Below are 20,695 nucleotides of genomic sequence, written 5' to 3' on the forward strand. Positions count from 1 at the left end.
CCCCTCAAAACCCTTCTCCTTCCAACAGGGCTGAACGCACAGTGAAAAAACGCGAGTCCAAAATCTAGGATACGATGAAGAAAAGAGATCTGGGTCTGTTCTCTTTGTCGCTCTGGAGTTCTGAAGAGGGAGGGCAACTCAACTGAACTGGGGTGGGCAAAGGGAATAGTGATGGAGAATTCGACTCAGTGCCGAGAATCGGTTCTTTCGACCGTTCGTTCCAATGAACCGATTCAAAAAACAGTTCAGCGTAAATAAACCTCTTCAAAGTATCGAGAAAAAGAATGCTCTTTCTGTGATATATCTTTTTTTGTAAATGGGGCTGTCAAAACTTTTTTTTTAACCTCGTACATGCCTGTTCCATAGGCTAGTTGATGATTTAATTTCATGTAGGCAATGGAAAAAAGGGAAGAATAGCTAAATGTTCCAATAAAGCTCCACGTTGGAAAATATTAATTAATATTAATTTATTATGTATTAATTATACACTAAAATTACAATAAAGCCATGAGTAGATACGTTATTTATTTATTTTATCTATTCAGTTCTTATATAAAAGGGGCTTTTCCTCTGAGGAGGCAAGGTTGGTAGTGCCTCCTTAAAAAAATAGGAGAAAATATTTCATATTACAAAAATAAAACAACAGCGACGTCTCTCTTGCCTCCTCTGGGCCAATTGATTTATAACCCTATTTTTTACAGTCTATGTTTATAACACACTTTAATGTGTGCGGTGGGTTTACTGGGGGGTAATTGAGAATGGACGAGGAAAGGTCACGTGAGAGGAGGCAATGCCTCCATTGGTTCACGTGTCACATCAGAAAAGATTTTAGTGAGCAGTCAGCTCGGTGAAATTAAAGGTACATTTTCGTGTCTGTGATCAGTGTTTACCGAGGTTGATGACTGATGATCCGAAAATGAGTTGACTAAAGAACAGCTTATTGAATAAAATAAAATACAATAAATGGTTTAAATTCTTACCTTTAGATATTATTTTAGATTAAATGTGAAAATTACATGAATTTACATTTGAATTATTAAAAAAAAGTGAGGAATTGTAGACTAATATAAAGTAATATTATTAAGAGATGGTAACAGACGTTTCGTACTTGTTCTACAATTGGATTTATACTTGTTCTACAACGATTCTGATTCGGAGTTATTAACCCGGATCGTACATAGAAATTCTTCAAAGAACCTCTTCATAACGGTCCAAAAGTTAAATGGAAAAAAAAGCAAATTAAAATTTCAATGATTCTTTGATCCGAAATCTAAAAGGAAGTTTCTAATTCATGAGTCAGCGAGTTATTTGACTCGAAAACCGATCGGACAGACCCCATTCGATTAGTGAGCGAACCGGTTCATCAGAATCACTGAAAAGACTCGGTTCAAGAGAACGTTCATGAATTGGACATCACAGAAAAGAAACAGAAAGGGAGGGAGCAGCTGCTGAGACACGAGAGAGAGAGAGATAGAGAGAGCGAGAGAGAGAGAGAGAGAGAGAGAGAGAGAGAGAGAGAGAGAGAGAGATGAACAAGGAATGTGCCACTAATAAGAAACCGGAGCGCCGTTGAGGACGCAAGAGAGGAGGGCAAAAGAAGAAACGGCTGAAGAAAAACGACCAGAAATGCGTTAAAAAGTATCGAAGGGTGGACAAAAGGGGCCATACACAGCCAACACGTGAATGGAAGGATTATAAACCACCGTTGGAGGGATTTTGACGCTCCCCATGAGGAGATTTGAACCATGCATGGACTGCTGCTGCTTCTGAGTTTGGCGTTGAGTTTCCACAGAGGTAAGAGACTCGGCTTAATGAACCGCGAGCTGAAAGTTGTGAATGTGTGAGAGTATATGAGAGAGAAATGGGAGAACGGGGGAAGATGTAGATGTACTGTGGATTTTATAGCGTTCGTGTCCGTCCGGTCATCAAGGTGCAACGTGACCTTTGCGTTCCACGCGCAAAGTTAACGGGGATGTCGTTCGTTCGATCCCTATGACGTGATGACTGAAAACTCTGCCAGTGCGGAAGACTGAAGAACGGCGGTAGCTCCCGTCAAACATGTTCTCGTCATGAGAATACAAAGTAGACGAGAGGGTTGAGGACGCGCGCACATGCACACGCACGCAGACTCCCGCATAAAGAAACGCACCACTTTGTTTTCTTTCCTCGGGCTCCTGTAGGTAATTCAGCACCTGCGCATCATGTCTGACACTCACAGTCAAGTATGTTTCATCACAGAATTTTCCCTGCATATCGCATGGCCAATTAATGTTTTGCATTGTGCAAATCCAGGTGCGCCTGAATTAATGTATCCAGCGAGTTGCTAGGCGACAGCACAGAGGTCTACCTGTTAGATTACAGCATCTTTTCCCGTGATCGCGCCTATGCGGACACCCTCCCTATTGTCACATACTGTGCATGTGTGCGTGTGCGTGTGTGTGAGAGGGAGAGAGCAGGTACATACTCCATCATAGGTGAGGGGCGTGTTTTTGTCCGAGGAAGGTAACGAATGATGTAATGTAACCCATTCTCATAAGGTCCAGAATCAAAGCAAAAACATGCATATTCATCGAGAAATACCTTTTGAAAACAGGCTCAGGTGCTTTGAACGTCAGCATGCCACAAGATCTGGGGAGATTTTTCTTCCAGGGATACATGGCTTTGTTCTGCATCACACAATGTTTAAAGCCATCATAAAATTAAGCAGAATGAGTCACTAGAATGAATGAAAGATACAATGTGCATTACAGGTAGCAACGCATTAAAGGGATAGTTCACACTAACATGAAAATTTTGTCATTTTGTCATTAACCTCAGTGTTGTTCCAGGTCTGTATAACTTCGTTTTGTCTGTGGAATAACAAAAGGCAGAATTTTATACGTATTTAAAATGAGTAAATGAATGAATTTTCAAGTTGACTGCGTTGGTTTTGTTGGAACAACGGTACAGTAACGCACACTCGCTGATGTCATTTGTAATGATTTATTGCTATTATGTCTTATAAATGATACTCGGGTCACACGCCTCAGCTCATAACATGACTTTCCATTAAAACTGTCCCTTCAGATTCCTCTTTTAAACTGTAATGACTTTTGTAAGGTTAGCAGAGACAATAGTGATGACCTCACAACAATACAGCCATTGTCCTTCTAATAACTGTTCAATGATACTGTACGCAGTGTAGTAATATAGGTCAAGATTAAGCACACATTGTGAAGCATAGTAACCTGCTGAATAGACTCCATCTGCACTTACTGTAACGGTGCACTCAATTTTCGTAATGCATTAGAAATTAGACCAAGTTGCAGATTCCGTCCAGGTAATGTGTGGATAATTTAATTTTTTGTTACCCTAGCAGTGTATTTTTCCCTGTGGTTTGTCAGGCATTCTTAAACATGTAAGGTGTTTTTATATTTGTGCATTGCGCACTCATGTATAATGAAGAGGTCAATAATTTGTACAGTGAAAAGCCGTTGTAATGTGAGTTTAAGCATCAGGCCCTCTCCATCAAAGCAGCCAGGAGTCTTTCAGAAGCAATACCTCAAATAAAACATGCAGCAGTCCCATGAATCACACTGTGGCATGTCCTGTAATTTAACCTTTTACAAACAAAGAACTTTTTTAATCTACATCATACTTTGATATTGTGTTTTTACTATGCAGGATCTATACAAATTTTTCTCTAGATTATTACAAATCTTTGTCTTTAAAAAAATCCTTATGCACCACGGCATCATATCAACAATGATCAAGTGCATTTGTGCAGTGTCAGCATGATTTCCTGTTGTATCGGTATTTCTTATGGTTAAAGTGCCCCTGTTATGCTTTTTTTTTTTTTTATATTATCTTTCATGCAGTGTGTAATATAGCTGTTTGTGAATGTAAAAAGTCTGTAACATTTTTATTATAATAAAGTTATTGTCTCCTAAAAGAAAGAATCGATTCTGAACTGTTGAAACGAGTCATTAGCAATTCCATTCTCGCTTCTTGTCACAAACCTACATAACTAAAAAAAATATTGCATAATACCCATGAACAAGGTCTATTTTTCCCCACCCTCAAAGACTTGTTGTAGCTGAGCCTGAGACTGGAAGAGTTTGGTTTGTGTTGTTCATATCGAGAATACGCAATTTTCAGTGCTTTGAATCCAATTTGATACACTTCAAAATGAAGACTCGGATTGATATGGAAAAACTGACTCCATCGTTACTGTTCGTATCACTGTGTATGAAGTTCTGCGGAAGATCCGGAGCTGAAGTTCAGATATGGTAATAGTTGTTTCGCTTCCAACACACGCGCTGTAAGCAGTAGACCAATCACAAGAGACTGGGCCGTCTGACCAATCAGAGCAGAGTAGACCAATCACAACAGACTGGGCCGTCTGACCAATCAGAGCAGAGTAGACCAATAACAACAGACTGGGCCGTCTGACCAATCAGAGCAGAGTAGACCAATCACAACAGGCTGGGCCATCTGACCAATCAGAGCAGAGTAGACCAATCACAACAGACTGGGCCGTCTGACCAATCAGAGCAGAGCAGACCAATCACAACAGACTGGGCCGTCTGACCAATCAGAGCAGAGTAGACCAATCACAACAGACTGGGTCCTCAGACCAATCAGAGCAGAGTAGACCAATCACAACAGACTGGGCCGTCCGACCAATCAGAGCAAAGTAGACCAATCACAACAGACTGGGCCATCTGACCAATCAGAGCAGAGTAGACCAATCACAACAGACTGGGCCGTCTGACCAACCAGAGCAAAAAGGAGGGGTTTAGCAAGACAAAATATTAAAACAAATTGTTTTTAGACGCTATATAAAATGAGGTGATATGCAAATGTTACGTATATTATCAGAAAATTAAAGTGTTTTTTGAACTTGGATGTATGTAAACCTATTGTAGGAGACCTCCAAAACAAAATTAAAATAGCCTAATAGGAGTACTTTAAGATATATGTGGATATATCGCTTTACAACTAAATCTAAGGAGTTTTTGTCAAGAAAAAAGAAATAAAGGTACTTTATTTTCATCCACGCATTACCTTATAGAGCTGTGGAATAATAGGCAGAAAAAGATATTCAATTCCTGTTCATGGATATCTGTGTTCCTGCTGAGTTGAGTTCCATCTCTAATCAAGCTCACCTGAACCAGATAATTACTGTCTTCAGGTTCACGTGTAAATTACAGGCAGGTGTGTATGAGCAGGGTTAAAACTGAAGGTAGATCAACATTGAACACACCTGCTCTGTGTGTAATGATAGCTCACAAAGACAATCCCCCATGTTGTTTCAAACCCATTTGATGTTTTTGTCCATTGAACACTTCAGGAGGATTTTTAAAGAATCTTCATGCAACGGGATCTATCAAGCCTCAAAAACACCATAAACAAACCATAGTTTGTGAGACTTGTGTGCTCTTCTCCAAATTTTAGAGCCATATGATAGTTTTTTGTAAGAAACCTAAATTAGAGGTTGAAATTTTTATTTCATTCTTGCATATTCAACCAATGACTCTTTGTGTCCGTGATGTATTGATTCACCTTTTTTGTTTCTGAACACAACTGTCTTCTGCAGAGGGGAAGAGTATCAGCAAATAACTTTCAGCCTCATGCCTTCTCCAGAACATAAAAGAAGATATTTTGAGATTTGATTGTAACTTTTTTTGTCCGTTCAATGGAATTCATATCAATTCGGCATTCTTCAAACTATCCTCTTTTAGGTTTTGAACAACATGAGGGTGAGTAAATGAGGACAGAATTTTCATTTTTGGATGAACATAAAGAAAAGATCAGATTGAGGAATTGGTTTGTGGTCTGTACCTATTTGTTATAGAAGGGTATTTATTTCTAGTGCATATAATGTAAATCGCTGTGTTTGGCCATTTTGAGAATCCTGGCATGAGCAAAGGATTTTCTTTTTATGGTTTTTAAAAGAAATAAATGTCTCCTACTTTTTACCTTTGAACCTTTAAGGCGAGACACTACAGGCACAGTTTTTTTCACGCATCTGTCAATTTTAAGATTTTGTGCTTTTTGGCTTTTCATAAAGTGTTTTTTTTTTTCTGACTAGTTGAAAGAAAACATCCAAATTCACTTTAAGTTTTAAATCTTTTATAGCACTTTATCTATTTGCGTCTGTAGATTTCAATTACATTACTTATCTTTAAAGGCCATTTTCTCAAAATGCTTTTTTCTCCAGCACTGCACTATCTATATTCTGGAGGTTTCTGCAGAGGGGTTTGTTCATACATAATTTTCCTGATTTCATACAACATTTTATTCCTAAAAAATTTTTAATAAAAAAGAAATGACTGGCTGCTGACAGTATTTTCTGATTTATGGAGTGATAAATAGATATCCAAATCCCCTTTTTTTATAATAAAAAATGAAATTGCTTTATCCAATGTTCAGATTTCTGTTCTAGAAATGAATGGAAATTCGTGCATATTTATTTTCGATAATGCCTTGTTTGCATATTTAAATGTAACATTTCAGAAAACTTGTAATACAAATTTTTTTTGCAAATCATGATGTAATCAATCAACTGGGGAACTGGTGATATCTATAAAAAAAATGTACCCTGTTCACCTGGGGTGTCTTACCTTAAAAATGGGCATCAAGAGCATTGTGTTCCATTCGGTTGTGCTCCATCTAGTTGTTTTTAAAACTTCCTGCGTGGACAGTGGACACCCCCTAAGAAATGAGTATGATCAGGATCACGTAAAACTGAAACCAACCTAATGTATGGCTTCCATTACGTCAACATGCAATTCAATTTCACCCTATATATTTTCTAAAGCCAAGTTACTGATCTTATTGTGAATGATTCATCCATGCACGTTTAATTGTTTTAAATTATTTTTTCCCTTGCATTTTTTAATCAGGATGACGACAGACTTCTCTCTTGTGACGTATGCCGTGCTTGTCCAATCATATAGTCCGCTTAAACCCTGAACCTCCAAAAAACCAAGTCCATATCCTTCTCTTTTTTCCTCGATAATCTGTTTTACTTGAACAATCGTCACATTGGAGTGGAGAACGGATCTGTCCCTACTTCTGTTTCATCACGACTTTGAGACCGATTAGCCAATTAATCGTTCAGGCAACCCAGTGGACTAGTGGATTTTGAAAAAATGTAGTTTTAGTCTGGAGGTGAGCCTGTTAGAGAAGACGGCCCTGGGGACAGGTGGGTGAAGTTGAGGGACTGAATTGACAAAGATTTGAGTTTTCTTTTTGTTGTTGTTGGGGGGTGGATGGGTAAAGGGGGGACCAGAGGGGGCGTGCTTTAGGCCAGAGGGAGAGAAAGGCATTATTACTCATGCCCGACTGCTCTCATAGAAGAGGCTGCTCACACCCTCTCTTTCTCTTGCTTCCAATGAATGTGAAGGGGGGAAAAGTTCAAAGGCCCGGCTTAGACGAGGATCTTTGAACCCCCCTCACCTCTTTTAGGGGCTCCACATCCCATCTCATTGAAACGATTTTGAACATGCCATGTTTCCCTTCAGATCAACAGCCTTCCATTCATCCACATTGTGTCTTTTTGTCAGCGTTAGCCGTTTCTTTGTCATGTTAAAAAGAATAGCTTAACCAAATATGAAAATTCCTCCATCATGTACTCTCATGTCATAATCTTTCTTCTGTAGAACACTAAAGGGAGATTTTGAAGAATGCACCAGCCATTTTTTCCCAATGCAACCACAAAGAATAGCAAATGGAGCTTTCAAGCTTCAAAAACCACCATGAAATACCATAAAAGTTGTCCATACGACTTGTGTGAGAGAAGTCATTTATTCTTTATCTAGTCAGTTCTTTTCAATTAACCAGTTGATCCGGTTCACAAAACACAGCTGAATGTTAACGAATTGGAATGATTCACATCTCGAGTTCAACTTGTGCATTTTAAAGGTTAGATTTCATTCGGAATGCATGAGCCATATGGACTACTTTAATGATGCTTTTACAGTGTTTTTGCTTTCTTATTAAAGTTCGAAAGCTCCAGTTCTCACTCTGTATGGACAAAAACCAACCCTAACATTATTCAAAATGTCACCTTTTGACTCTCACAAAATAAATAGTTATACTCGTTTGCAGCGACATGTTGTAATTAATGTCCAAATGTCTGAACTATCCCTTTAAAATGTGCCTTAGCTCCTGCATTGCACATCTCTCTCTTTCTTTCTTTCTTTCTTTCTTTCTTTCCAGAAATGGTTTTGTCGAGTGGCCCCTTGTTCTGGCCCTCGCTCTGCTTTTCATTCTTTTGTCGTTCCTCACTCCCTCAGTCTTCTCATTTTTCCCTTCTCCCTCTTTCCATCCCCCAGTTCGTTTCCCCCCTTCCCTCTTTCTAATAAGTTCCAGATGTGTTTCTTGCATTCCTGTAGTCAGAGGAGAGGGGGAGGGGTCACGGAATAGGAGAGGGAAACAGGGACAGATGAAAAAAAAAGAGAGAGAGATGGAGAAGCACATGAATTAAAAGAGAGCGCATGATGAAGAGGCCACTCTGTACTCTAGACCCTGATGAGATTCTTCTTGTGTGTGTGTGTGTGTGTGTGTGTGTGTGTGTGTGTGTGTGTGTGTGTGTGTGTGTGTGTGTGTGTGTGTGTGGTGGCGGGTGGGGGGGGAGTTTTTCAGACATCCCCTCCCCCACTGCAATGGAATGTGGCTGATGATGATGGTGATGTCATTTCTCGTTCTCTGAAGTTTTCAAATCAGGGAGGGCTGATCGACGAATCCGGCCAATCATCCGACTCGCAATAAAAGCCATTCACAGTTGGGGAGACAGTGAGGCGTTCTGCATCAAAAAGCATTATTACCGGTCACCCAGTGAGGTTGTGGACCAAAATGTAGAGCTGTTAAAATGCTAGCTGTTCCGGTGCTGACTCAATACAAAGGTGCATTGTGAAGTCATTGGGAAACCAAAATGGACCCTTTACTAACATGTGTTGCTGGGCTTATTGAGGAGCATTCATTAGTGCAAGTTAATACAAAAAAGAATATGAAAAGTTTACACTTTTTCAATAACGTTCAATTAATGCAACATTGAGCAATACTTATACGTTTTGTTTTTAATTAAGGCTAATGTTATACATTTACTGTTGTTCATTGTTAGCTCATTTTTTTTCATAATACATTACTAGGCATATTAATTGAACTTAAAATGTTAGATATGTTTGCGGTAGTGTAAATGTATTAATTAGCATTAATCTAGATTATTAAATGCTATTAAAGTCCCTCTGTGGCGAAAATCAGGCTTTTAATGTTGTTTATATGTCCATGTGGTGTTTTTTCAATATGCTTTAAGACAAACCATGTGCAGATTCATAAGTCACCACCTTTGCTGATTATTACCTCCTTAAAACAGCAATGAACCAAAGAAAGCCTCAAAAACGCAGTTTGAAATCGCTGGCGATTCTGACGTCACAAACTACCTTGTAACCAATCGGGTCAACGTGTGATTGTCAACGAGTGAATCGCTGGTGTGAGTGAGTGGAGGCGGGGCTAATTTGCATATTCATAGAACCGCGTATACTAAATGAGGCAAGGGTGTAGAATTACGTTCAAGCTATTTTAAGGCAGGATGAATTTTTTTGAATGAAAAAAATGTTTTTTTCGGATGAAAGCAAATTTTGCATGTCATTCGGAAATCAAGGTGCCAGATTCTGGAGGAAGACTGGGGAGAAGGAAATGCCAAAATGCCTGAAGTCCAGTGCTGCTTCTCTGTAGCCCAGGTCAGGCGCTTCTGCTGCTGTTTCTGGTTCAAAAGTGGCTTGACCTGGGGAATGCGGCACCTGTAGCCCATTTCCTGCACACGCTTGTGCACGGTGGCTCTGGATGTTTCTACTCCAGACTCAGTCCACTGTTTCCGCAGGTCCCCCAAGGTCTGGAATCGGTCCTTCTCCACAATCTTCCTCAGGGTCACGTCACCTCTTCTCGTTGTGCAGCGTTTTTTGCCACACTTTTTCCTTCCCACAGACTTCCCACTGAGGTGCCTTGATACAGCACTCTGGGAACAGCCTATTTGTTCAGAAATTTCTTTCTGTGTCTTACCCTCTTGCTTGAGGGTGTCAATGATGGCCTTCTGAACAGCAGTCAGGTCGGCAGTCTTACCCATGATTGCGGTTTTGAGTAATGAAACAGGCTGGGAGTTTTTAAAAGCCTCAGGAATCTTTTGTAGGTGTTTAGAGTTAATTAGTTGATTCAGATGATTAGGTTAATAGCTCGTTTAGAGACCCTTTTCATGATATGCAAATTTTTTGAGATAGGAATTTTGGGTTTTCATGAACTGTATGCCAAAATCATCAGTATTAAAACAATAAAAGACCTGAAATATTTCAGTTGGTGTGCAATGAATCTAAAATATATGAAAGTTTAATTTTTATCATTACATTATGGAAAATAATTAACTTTATCACAATATGCTAATTTTTGAGAAGGACCTGTATAAATACACTGTATGTGCACCCCCAACAGGCCATTGTGTGATTTGCACCCTGATGTACACCCAAACTGACAACCAACCGCAACTTTCAGAAGCAGTTTTTATTTTTTAGTTCAATTGTCACGGAATGGAACGCACAGGATTGTGGGATATCAAAGGCCATGAAGGATACATCTACTATGTTGATTTCAAAAATCGATCACGTGAAGGTATCTCAAGACGGGATGTGGCACGATCACTGGATTCGGATGTGCCTTGTTGCTTTTCTACATTCGTATCCTCTCTGCTGAGGTAGCATTTTTTAGCTTTTGGACACAGCCACTTCACTGTGAACCTTTTATGACGTGCAGCTAAAAATCCCAACATTTCAACATTTTATTTTTATGTAATCGTGTTAATTACTGGTGAAAAAAACATTATTGATGATTCTTCCATAGGATTGTAGTTCTTTCCTTCACTGAAGCAGTTCAGTACACAGTATTGTACCTTAGTCGTTTGGTCCTATTTTCAAGTTCTATTTTGCTTCAATCAAAGTTTGTAATGTGATTCACCCTAAGAGTTGGTTGGTTTGGTCCATGGCTTATAACTCTAACATTTTTTATTTTTGGGGGAAAAATACTTTTGTAACGCTCTATTGCCAATAGTTAAAATAAAGTCCTGCCTTAATTTTCAGTTGAATATAAAAAAAAAGTCTGGTAAATTTCCAGAAATTTTCACGAAACTTTCCATGGGAAGTTAAGCTGGGTAATTTGGGAAATATTCCAAGCTGGAAACTTAATGGGAATTAAAGGGAATTAATGGGGTGATTCATAAAAACTGTATCATATATTTATATTTATATATATATATTTATGTAAATATAAACCGCAGACATGCATGCAAACTAATACAAATTAAAAAAATGACATTTTTAACTTTAATTGAAAGAATCGATTGTTAAACCGAATGTACAAAGTAAACTGTTTGCTGAAAATATCCACAACTTGATAACACTGAAATATAGGAGTGTGCAGTAGCCGTTCCAAGGCTAGATGTGTAAAAGGGGAAGGTAAATATAAGTTAGCTTCTTAACTTCTTTTTTTTCCTGTATTTTTTCTTTTCTTTTGAACATGCTGAGATTTTGTTTTTATTATCTTCTTGTTAAAATATGTTCTGTTACTAATGATCATGTCCTGAAGAGGAAAAAGAAAGAAAATAAATAAATTATTCATTCATTCATTCATTCAAACCCGAAACAGATTCAGGGCTATGGCCTTAATAGCCCTGCAGGAAGTAGGCTAGTTTGCTGTGTGCAATCTGTGCATGTGATTGAGGAATGTGCAGGGTAGAAATTCTGCTGAATTTGCATTAAATCTGGTTGTTTTAACCAAGATAATGCTGCAAGATGTTTTTTTTTAGACTAGCCTATATATTTAAGTTTCCTTTTATAGGCTAACATGCAATTTTACACATTTTCAGTTTTTTCCCATTAATTCCCATATATTCTCATTAATTTCCATGGAAAGTTTCCAATATCGAAATTTCCCTGAACTTTGCAACCTTTCTCGTAAACGCATTTTATTTTTTATTTCGGAAAAACACTGAAGTACAGTAAAATGGGTTGTGAACGGCATTTTCATGATGACTTGGAGCTACTGATGAATGCATTAAGAGCGTGTAAACATCAATCAGACATTATGACTCTTGGCTAGTTACTCATCAGCACAGACTCAGATCGGCGTTGAAGGAGATTCCCACAGTTGAGTGCAGCGCTTGCTTTTTAATGACAAGTCTTTTCCATTCTTTTGCATCAAAGTACGTCAAAGTCATATAATAAAAGGCATAATGAAACAGCTTTTTAGAGCGAGCTTAATGTCAGGTTGTGCGTGTTTCCTCATATGCATTCACACACACACATACAAACCACATCTGGCATTCTCAGCCTCTTGATATTTGTTTGGAAAGCCAAATATTTAGTGCACTGAAAGGACGTCTGTGGGGTATTAGGTAATACTTCAAGCCTCGGCCTATTGGAAGTGGACAGTCCTTCCAAGCATTAGCATAGCACTCTGCTGATGACCCTTGAGGTTGCCATGGTCACTGTATGTAATATTATGTCAATGTTCCCACAGTAGCCATGGCAACAATAGCCCTGAATGTGATTCACGCAAATAAATAATGTTAAAATCTAACTCTATAAATCCTGCAGAAGATGAGAAGCGGCGGCCGGGAAAGGAGTGAAAAGGGGGGGAAGAGTAGAAACCAGCAAGAAATAATTTTCCTTCCCTTTTATTTCAAAAAGATCGGTTTCTATAGCAACTCTGGGCTGCACTGATCGAGGGACAAAGAACGAGAAGGAGAGGAACGAGGGATGGAGGGGGAGAAAAGCATGAGGAGAGAGAGAGAGAGGTGTGAAGAGGAAGATGAGAATGAGAGAGTGACACAGGGAAAGAGGTGTTTCTCCTCACTGTCAGGAATGGCAAGGGCGAATCTAGAGAAGCAAAGCGGGAAGATGATGAAGGGAAAGCGTCGGATGAGGCTGCGGACAAATAAGAGACGACAGGAGGAAATGTTGACAACGGAGAGGGACACTAGACCTGTATATAACAAAGCAAAGAGCTTGTACACTGTTAGCTAGTAACTAAAAAGCAAACCACATGTACGTGCATACATATTCATTCTCATTTGTAATCTCAAAAACATTGGGTAATTGTTAGGGATGCACCGATAGGATTTTTGGCTGATTCCGATACTGATACCAATGTAACTTGTCAGTAAAATAGATTTGTTTTGATCATGTTTTAAATTATCAAAGTTCAAAAACGCATGTATTCAGGTATACTAGCTAGTTTATTGCTGCATCATTAAATCATCTACAATTAACATTGATTGGATCCATTTAAAATTTAAGAGGCCAACATAAATACATAAACAGAACAAAGATGCATATGAAATAAGCAGGTCTAACAAGAGTTTTCAGGTACAGAAATTTAATAATGTAATCAAATGTTAGATAACATTGCTGAAAGAGATAAATATAATCACTATTAAATCACTGTAATCACTATTAATATAATCGCACGTACTCTGTGAATAGGGAGTGGTGGTGTAGTGCGCGCATTTTACAAAATAAGACATTTGTCAGTTGCTTAGGCTCTGTTGCGCAACAAATCCTCCGCCATGGTCTTGTCAGTCATCTCGCCTTACTCTTGTCATGCGTTCAGTGAACTGTGATTCTTTCTGTGTGACTCTGTAGCTCGTGCTGGATGGGCAGATCAGATTTTAGAATAGCTTACAATTGAAGCGACTGTTATCCAACTGGATTAAAAAATCTACAAATTGTCTCTAAAAAAAGAGAAATCTCGTCACATTTTAATATCGCGAGATGTCGTGGCGCTGTCGAAAACGTAGCTTTCCCGCCGCACGTTTCGGATGTGTGCGCACATAAAACAAATCACACATTGAGTACCAAATTGAGTTATTTTTCACATCCTCTTGCGCTTCAATATTTAAATTGACAGGGCTTAAAAGCCTGTGCAAAGGATCAACTTTTGAGAAGATGCAGCGCTGGCCCGATCGGGACAGTGACAGTTTCATCAATTGTCCCGAGCGTCGTTCACGCTGCCACCAGTGACCAGGCCATCGGGCAGGCCCTATTGTTGAGCCCTGCTGTATTTTGTACTGTTTCATTGTACTGTTTGTATTTTGTTTTCATTTATTTATTATACCCATAGAAAAACGTTGGATTATGCAACAGACATACAACTCAATGCCTTAACGCAGTTAATTAATCAAAATCATCAGTATTAGCCTTTTTCATGCTATAGCTGATATGTAGATGGTTTTAAATGAATCAAAAATAAATATAAGCGGCTGATACATCAGTGCATCTCTAGTAATTGTTTAACAGGACATTTAACTGTGTAACTGTTAAAAATGCACCAGGAGGTAAACAAACACATAAGCAAACCACAAACATGCATGCATACACACACATCAACATTCCTGCAAACAAGGAAAAAACTTTTCGGGTAGTTTTTTTTGCATATGTCAGCTGTTGCTATGGTGACGCTACACTATGAGCCAGTGAAAGTGCCCGATTGGTTGGAGTAGCAGGGGATGAAAAGAGGGATGGAGAGAGGGGTTGCGATAGAGGAGGATGCATAAAAAAATTGACAGACGTAAGGATTATGACAGCTTTATGTATACTAATAAATAATATGATGCTAATTTATTAATGGCAGCCACACACAGCGGTTTAACGAGCCAGCGATGTATGAAATCAGAAATGGACAATAAAATGATTTGAGCATGGAAAGCTTTATAAGTGTCTGTCTGTTCTGTGTCGAGGTGTCAAATGCACTCGGAGTCGTTGTTTTTTCCCCGTTGCTCCGGCACAGGCACCTTGACCGCAGCAGGTGACGTATTCCTTGTCCAGACACACTCCTTTGTTGTCTGACAGTGGCTAGCGCATGGAGTCACAGAAGTGTCTGGTCCGTTGCGCTGCATGCGCACGGAGGAGTTTGATTTTGAACAGCTCTGCCTTTTTTGTCTGACGATGTTTCAATGCTGCTTTTACTGATAGTATCTAGGATTTTTACCTCGAAGGGTCCGTTTTGATTAAAGTGTGCCGAGGAAGGTAATGGGGACAGTCTTTTTTTGTCTTCGATTCTCATATGTAATCTCAAAAAACATTACGTAATTGTTTAACTAGTAGGCCTACAAAAAGATTGAAATGCTGGATGAACCAGTAAAATGTGATTGGACACTGAAAATGCTGTTTCCATATCAAATGCTCCAAAATGCCTTTGTTTTTTCGTAATAAGTGCAAATTAAAACCATATTTTTTACTTACCTGTGTCAGTACAATATAATAAATAAACCATGAAAAAAATATATATTTAAGTGTTTTGTCTTGTTTACCGTTACAAATATCTAAACATTCTTTAATCAAGATACAAGCAGTATTTATAAAAAACAAACATTTAAGTGAGTTTAAGCTTAAAACAAAGGTGCACTGTGTAATTTTTAGCGGCATTCTAGTGGTGAGGTTGCGAATTGCAACCAACAGAAGTTACGGTGGCCGACAGGAAAAGATGTGGTCGTCTGAGACAGCAGAGAGTAGCCAGTTCAGCAATGAGGTTTCTTTACACAGATGAATTAAGAAATTAAATTTACTTAATTATACAGTAAAACAAAATGTTATTGTGAATATTATTGTTACTTGTTCATCATTGTGTCAGTGTTTTATTCGCTGACTTTAGCTAGATTATTTGCATGTCACAAAATAGTGACGAAGCGCGTTTGTCCGTTTAGGGCTACTCTATAAAAATGGTGGCGCAAAAATGGCGACTTAACGAATGTATTTATTTTGGCGACTTAATTTCAATGTAAGGGGACCCGTAGTGTACAGTATGTAGAAATGGCTCGTTCTAAGGTAATAAAAACATAACAGTTCATTATGTAAGGTACACCACTGAAAACATATGTATGATTTTGCATTTCTGTCAACAGATCCTCCTAAATCTATTACACAATGCACCTTTACAACAAATATCTGCCAGTTGGATAAAGGCAGATACAGGGAAAACAAGTTTATTTTTCCTTCCTCATTGGCAGATATTTGCTCTTGTTTTAAGCAAAAACTCACTTAATTTAGATTTTTTTTTCAGACATCATCAAGACTTCTTTAGGTATCATATCTTGATTTAGGTTTAGGTATTGGAAAACAAGACAAAAGTACTAATCAAGAAAATCTTTCAATATGTCATCTGCAGAGTTCTCTCTGGTTAATGGGAAAGGGGGCAGGGCTTATCCATTTTTATCTCTATTCATGAAGGGGTTTATATTAAATGACATCATCTCAGTCTTTGTTGCGCATTTTAATATTTTCATACTATAACTCGCACGCATCTGAAGGCGTTTCATTGGATCTGGTTATCTTGGAGTGAAAACTGATAATATTTAGGATTTATGTTTGTTGACAGAAGTACATTTTCTGGTGTGCTGGGTTTGTGATTCGGCGATCCCTTGATGAGAGGCTGTTCTCTCAGGTCGGTCAAGTGGTTCCTAACACGAGTGTGGTGTGTAAGTGTGGTCGAAGTGTGTGTGTGTGTGACCACGTCTTTGTGTGGTCAGGATGTTGGCAGTGTGGCATGGACTACTGCTGGTACCCAGGGATCAGTGACTCAAGGAAATCAGGACACTCTAAATTTGTCGCTGCAGCATAACCCACATAATGAAAACTATACAAGCCCTCTCTCGCTCTCTCTCAGGTCCTCTCTCATTAGATGTCTTTTACTCCCTCTCCAGCCATGTCTCTCTCTCTCTCTCTCTCTCTCTCTCTCTGTTTGTTTTTCTGTCCTAATGTGTCTTTCTCTCTTCCCCTTTTCCTCTTTCTCCTCTGTCACTCAACATTTTTTTTTCTTCTTCTTCTTCTGGTTGATTCATAAATAACAAGCCTGTAGTTGGACCTTATAGGAGAGACCGGGGCTAATTGTCACATGGGAAGTTGTCACAAGGGTTATAGGTCAAAAGTTGTAATGCAAAAGTTGTAAAATCTGTTTTCATATTTTCATGTCTTCACAAAATGTCAAGCTGAAACTTTTTTTCTTGGACAAATATGAGAGGCCATTCTGAGAAGTATCCTTTGGTACGTGCTCAATTGTGCTCAAGTGTCGCAATTTTGATCAGTCTCCTTATATTTACATAGACAAACAAAAATTTAATATTCAGAAGATTTCACATTACTTTACACAATGTATTGAATCATTGTTGAGAAATAGAAATTCAGATTCAAATAGATTTTATTAAACTGTAAAGTAATAGTTCACCCAAAAATTTAAAATCTGTCATCATTTACTCACCCTCACTTTCTTCTGTGGAATACAAAAGATATTTTGAAAAATGTCTGTGTTTTTTTATGTTTGCTGATCGATGTTTATATGAGAATAAAAAGGCTAAATTCACTCTGTTCATCATAAATCAATTGTGTCTCTTCAGAAATTTTGGACTAAACCGCTCAATTCATATGGATTAGTTTTAGGATCGCTTTATGAACTTTTTGAAGCGTCAAAGCGGTAGTTGCGTAGCTGTCAATGGAGGAACAGAAATCTCTCTGGTTTCATTAAAATTATCTTCAATTGTGTTTCGAAAATGAACGAAAGTCTTATGGGTTTGGAACGACACAAGGGTGAATAATTAATGACAGAATTTTCATTTTTGTGTGAACTATACCAGATTCTGGGATATTCCGATTCTGGGTCTTAGCGCAATTTATGAGAAACATTTTGTAAGCTTTATATTCGCTGAACATTCAGACACATTTTTGGCAGAAGTTGCTTTATTCAGCCTGAGGGTGGCGCTCTAATGTTGATTGACAGACTTTAGTACACACTCGCACAGAACTCTATCTTAGAATTGCTTTAATGTAGTATTTATTGCCTTCCAAATGTTGTTTTAATTTAGAATATTACGAGCTAACGAGTTACTGATCCGATGAAGACTAATATGCTATACATAGCTGAATCGGATTGATATCGTCTTGGTCTGGGCCGAGGTTTAGGAAAACGTGAAAATAAGCGGGCAGTCTGAAATAATCTGCCCAAATACACCTTATTCATTGCAGTGCCATGATGACAGGTAACTTATGAAAGCGAGGCTGTGAGGGATACATTTACCGTGTTTTCAATGGCACCTGCTGTATAAAGCTCCTAGATCACTTATAATTTTCTAGAGATATGTTGTCTGGATTTTTTTGTCTAGTGAAATTCCTTCACTGAAATTTATTTAGTACTGTTTTGTCAGAACAATCCAAAAACACATTAAATAACAAGCAGTACAACTCATTGAAGAGATATACAGGTCCTTCAGGGAGTTTTTAAAAGCCTCAGGAATCTTTTGCAGGTTTTTAGAGTTAATTAGTTGATTCAGGTTAATAGCTCGTTTAGAGACCCTTTTCATGATATGCTAATTTTTTGAGATAGGAATTTTGGGTTTTCATGAGCTGTATGCCAAAATCATCAGTATTAAAACAATAAAAGACCTGAAATATTTCAGTTTGTGTGCAATGAATCTAAAATATATGAAAGTTTAATTTTTATCATTACATTATGGAAAATAATTAACTTTATCACAATATGCCTCGCTTTCATTCCCGTTAAAGATCAGAGATGCCGCTGCTGTGAATAAAGTCCCGCAATTGGAGCGCACTGCAGTTCCATTTTTCACCACAGATTGACATTGAAACCTGTGGGGCGCTGTAGAGCTGGGGAGGCTCAGGCACCCGCTGCCCAGCTAAGGATCATAAATACATACCATGCGCTAAATTTTAATATATCTTGCGCACTTTATGACCTAAAATAGTCTAGAAAATCAGAATGATAGACAGTTTGAGTGACATTAAACAAGTACAAATTAATCATGAGGAATATATCACTTGAAAAAAGCCTCCCGAATCAGTTCTCGTTTTGAATCTGCTCCTATAGGCTCCACTGGCCTCATGGAATAGCTAGTGTCCCAGCGGATATTGAGTCCGCATGTTGTTCATGTGCTGTTTGATGAATACTACTTTTTGCGGACTGTTCACGGGTCTCTATTTTATGCATGTATATTCGATGAACATACATTTATATGTGCACAAAACGTTTTAGGTGCATGGAGGAGGACAGTTTCTGCTGAATAATCTTCTATAGAAAGGAGTCATAATACACTGCTGCTTTACACAACAGTAAAGTGCATTGTCACATTGGGTTGCATGACCTCCCTGTGATGTAATAATGTTAATGGATATGGATTTTAGCGAAGGCCAAATACTGCCCCGTTGTATAATAACAACTTGAAACTATATTTTCCGTTCCCTGTGATTGTTGTTCCGTGTGATGCTAGATTGTTGTGGGGGGTTATGATTATGCAGTTGCTTAATTTTTTGCTAGGTGGTTTCTTATTGGCTCAAGTCATAAGAGTCCACCCCTAAGTTTCTACAATATTCTGGTCCCTTGAGATGGCTCGAGTCACTCTTTCTTGATTTATTATCTTTTGTAAATCGTAAATCTAGTCACTTTTGTGAGTGAAAATGTCGTCATTTACTCACTCTTCTGTGGAAAACAAAAGAAGATGTTGTGAAAGTGGGAGCATTATCGTTTTGGACCCCTATTGACCTTCATTAAATGGACTAAAACAGTACAAATATTCTTTAAAATATCATAATTTGTTTCCAGAACAGTGATATTTTAATACTATTTATATACTATTATAGAATTTATCAATATTTTGAATTAGCTTTTATTTTAATATTTTAATATTTTTTAAAATGTGATTTTTTTTAAAATGTTTTTATTATGTTTATTATATGTATATTTAGTTTCAATTTAAGTTTAAGGTATTTGTATTTTATTTCAGTTAACAAAAGTGATTTCTTTTTTATTATCGATTTCAAATCGATTAATTGCGGTTAATTACATCTAGGAAAAAAGTTACAAAAATAATGTGTGTGGTTTCAAATATACATATTAGGGCTGTCAGTTAAACGCGTTATTAACGGCGTTAACGCAAACCCATTTTAACGGCGTTAATTTTTTTATCGCGCGATTAACGGTCTTTTTGGCCTAGCAAACTTTGTAGTTTTTTTTCACATGCTTTTGCAATAGGACGCGGCATGGAGGTTTTGAAAGCGCAAGCGGATCTAGCTAGACCGGAAACAAAATAACAGGCACGCCGCACACTTGTTTGGGCTTGCGAGCCGGATGCGCGAGCGCGAATCTCTCTTCTCGCGCGTGGAATATAATGTGCCGAGCACGAATCTCTCTGCTCGAGTCGCGCGCTCTCAGATACACGCTGCTCTTGTTAGAATTTTCTCTGGGCTCGCTCAGACAATATGTGCCTGCACTTAAAACGTGTTCAGTGCAATCGCGAATCTCTCCTCTTCCCCAGCTAACAATTTTAGGTTATAAGAACGTTTTCATAACGTTCCCATTAAGTTATAAAAACGTTATTTCTGAATGTTATAGGAACGTTCAAAACGTCCAGTTGTGAGTGGATGACGAGCGCGAGACACCGAAATGGATGCCAATAAGATTCTGAATGGAACGTTTACTTTTAAAAAGTTGCCAAATGGTTCCATTGACGAGACCAAAGTTATCTGTGTGTTTTGTCGTTGTGAACTGAGCTATCATCATCGCAGCACGTCCAGTCTGAAATACCACTTGATGATGGCCAAACACACACACACACACACACACACACACACACACACACACACACACACACACACACACACAC

At 38.3% G+C, this 20,695-nt stretch overlaps 1 protein-coding gene across 2 annotated transcripts in view; it reads left to right on the top strand.

Annotated features, from left to right (window-relative positions):
* The first annotated feature begins 1,428 nt into the window (after positions 1 to 1,428).
* kirrel1a (kirre like nephrin family adhesion molecule 1a) overlaps positions 1,429 to 20,695 on the top strand; it is a 46,979-nt gene continuing 27,712 nt past the window's right edge. The window contains exon 1 of one of the 2 annotated variants that reach the window (XM_077227827.1): positions 1,429 to 1,794. In XM_077227827.1, coding sequence (XP_077083942.1) covers positions 1,746 to 1,794 — 49 coding nt within the window. In that variant the 5' untranslated portion in view covers positions 1,429 to 1,745. The remainder of the gene's footprint in view (positions 1,795 to 20,695) is intronic. The other variant, XM_077227826.1, reaches the window with a different exon arrangement.

Source organism: Siphateles boraxobius, unplaced genomic scaffold (assembly GCF_051911475.1).
Source record: "Siphateles boraxobius isolate OS27281-9 unplaced genomic scaffold, OSU_SipBor_1 130, whole genome shotgun sequence".
Classification (NCBI taxonomy): domain Eukaryota; kingdom Metazoa; phylum Chordata; class Actinopteri; order Cypriniformes; family Leuciscidae; genus Siphateles; species Siphateles boraxobius.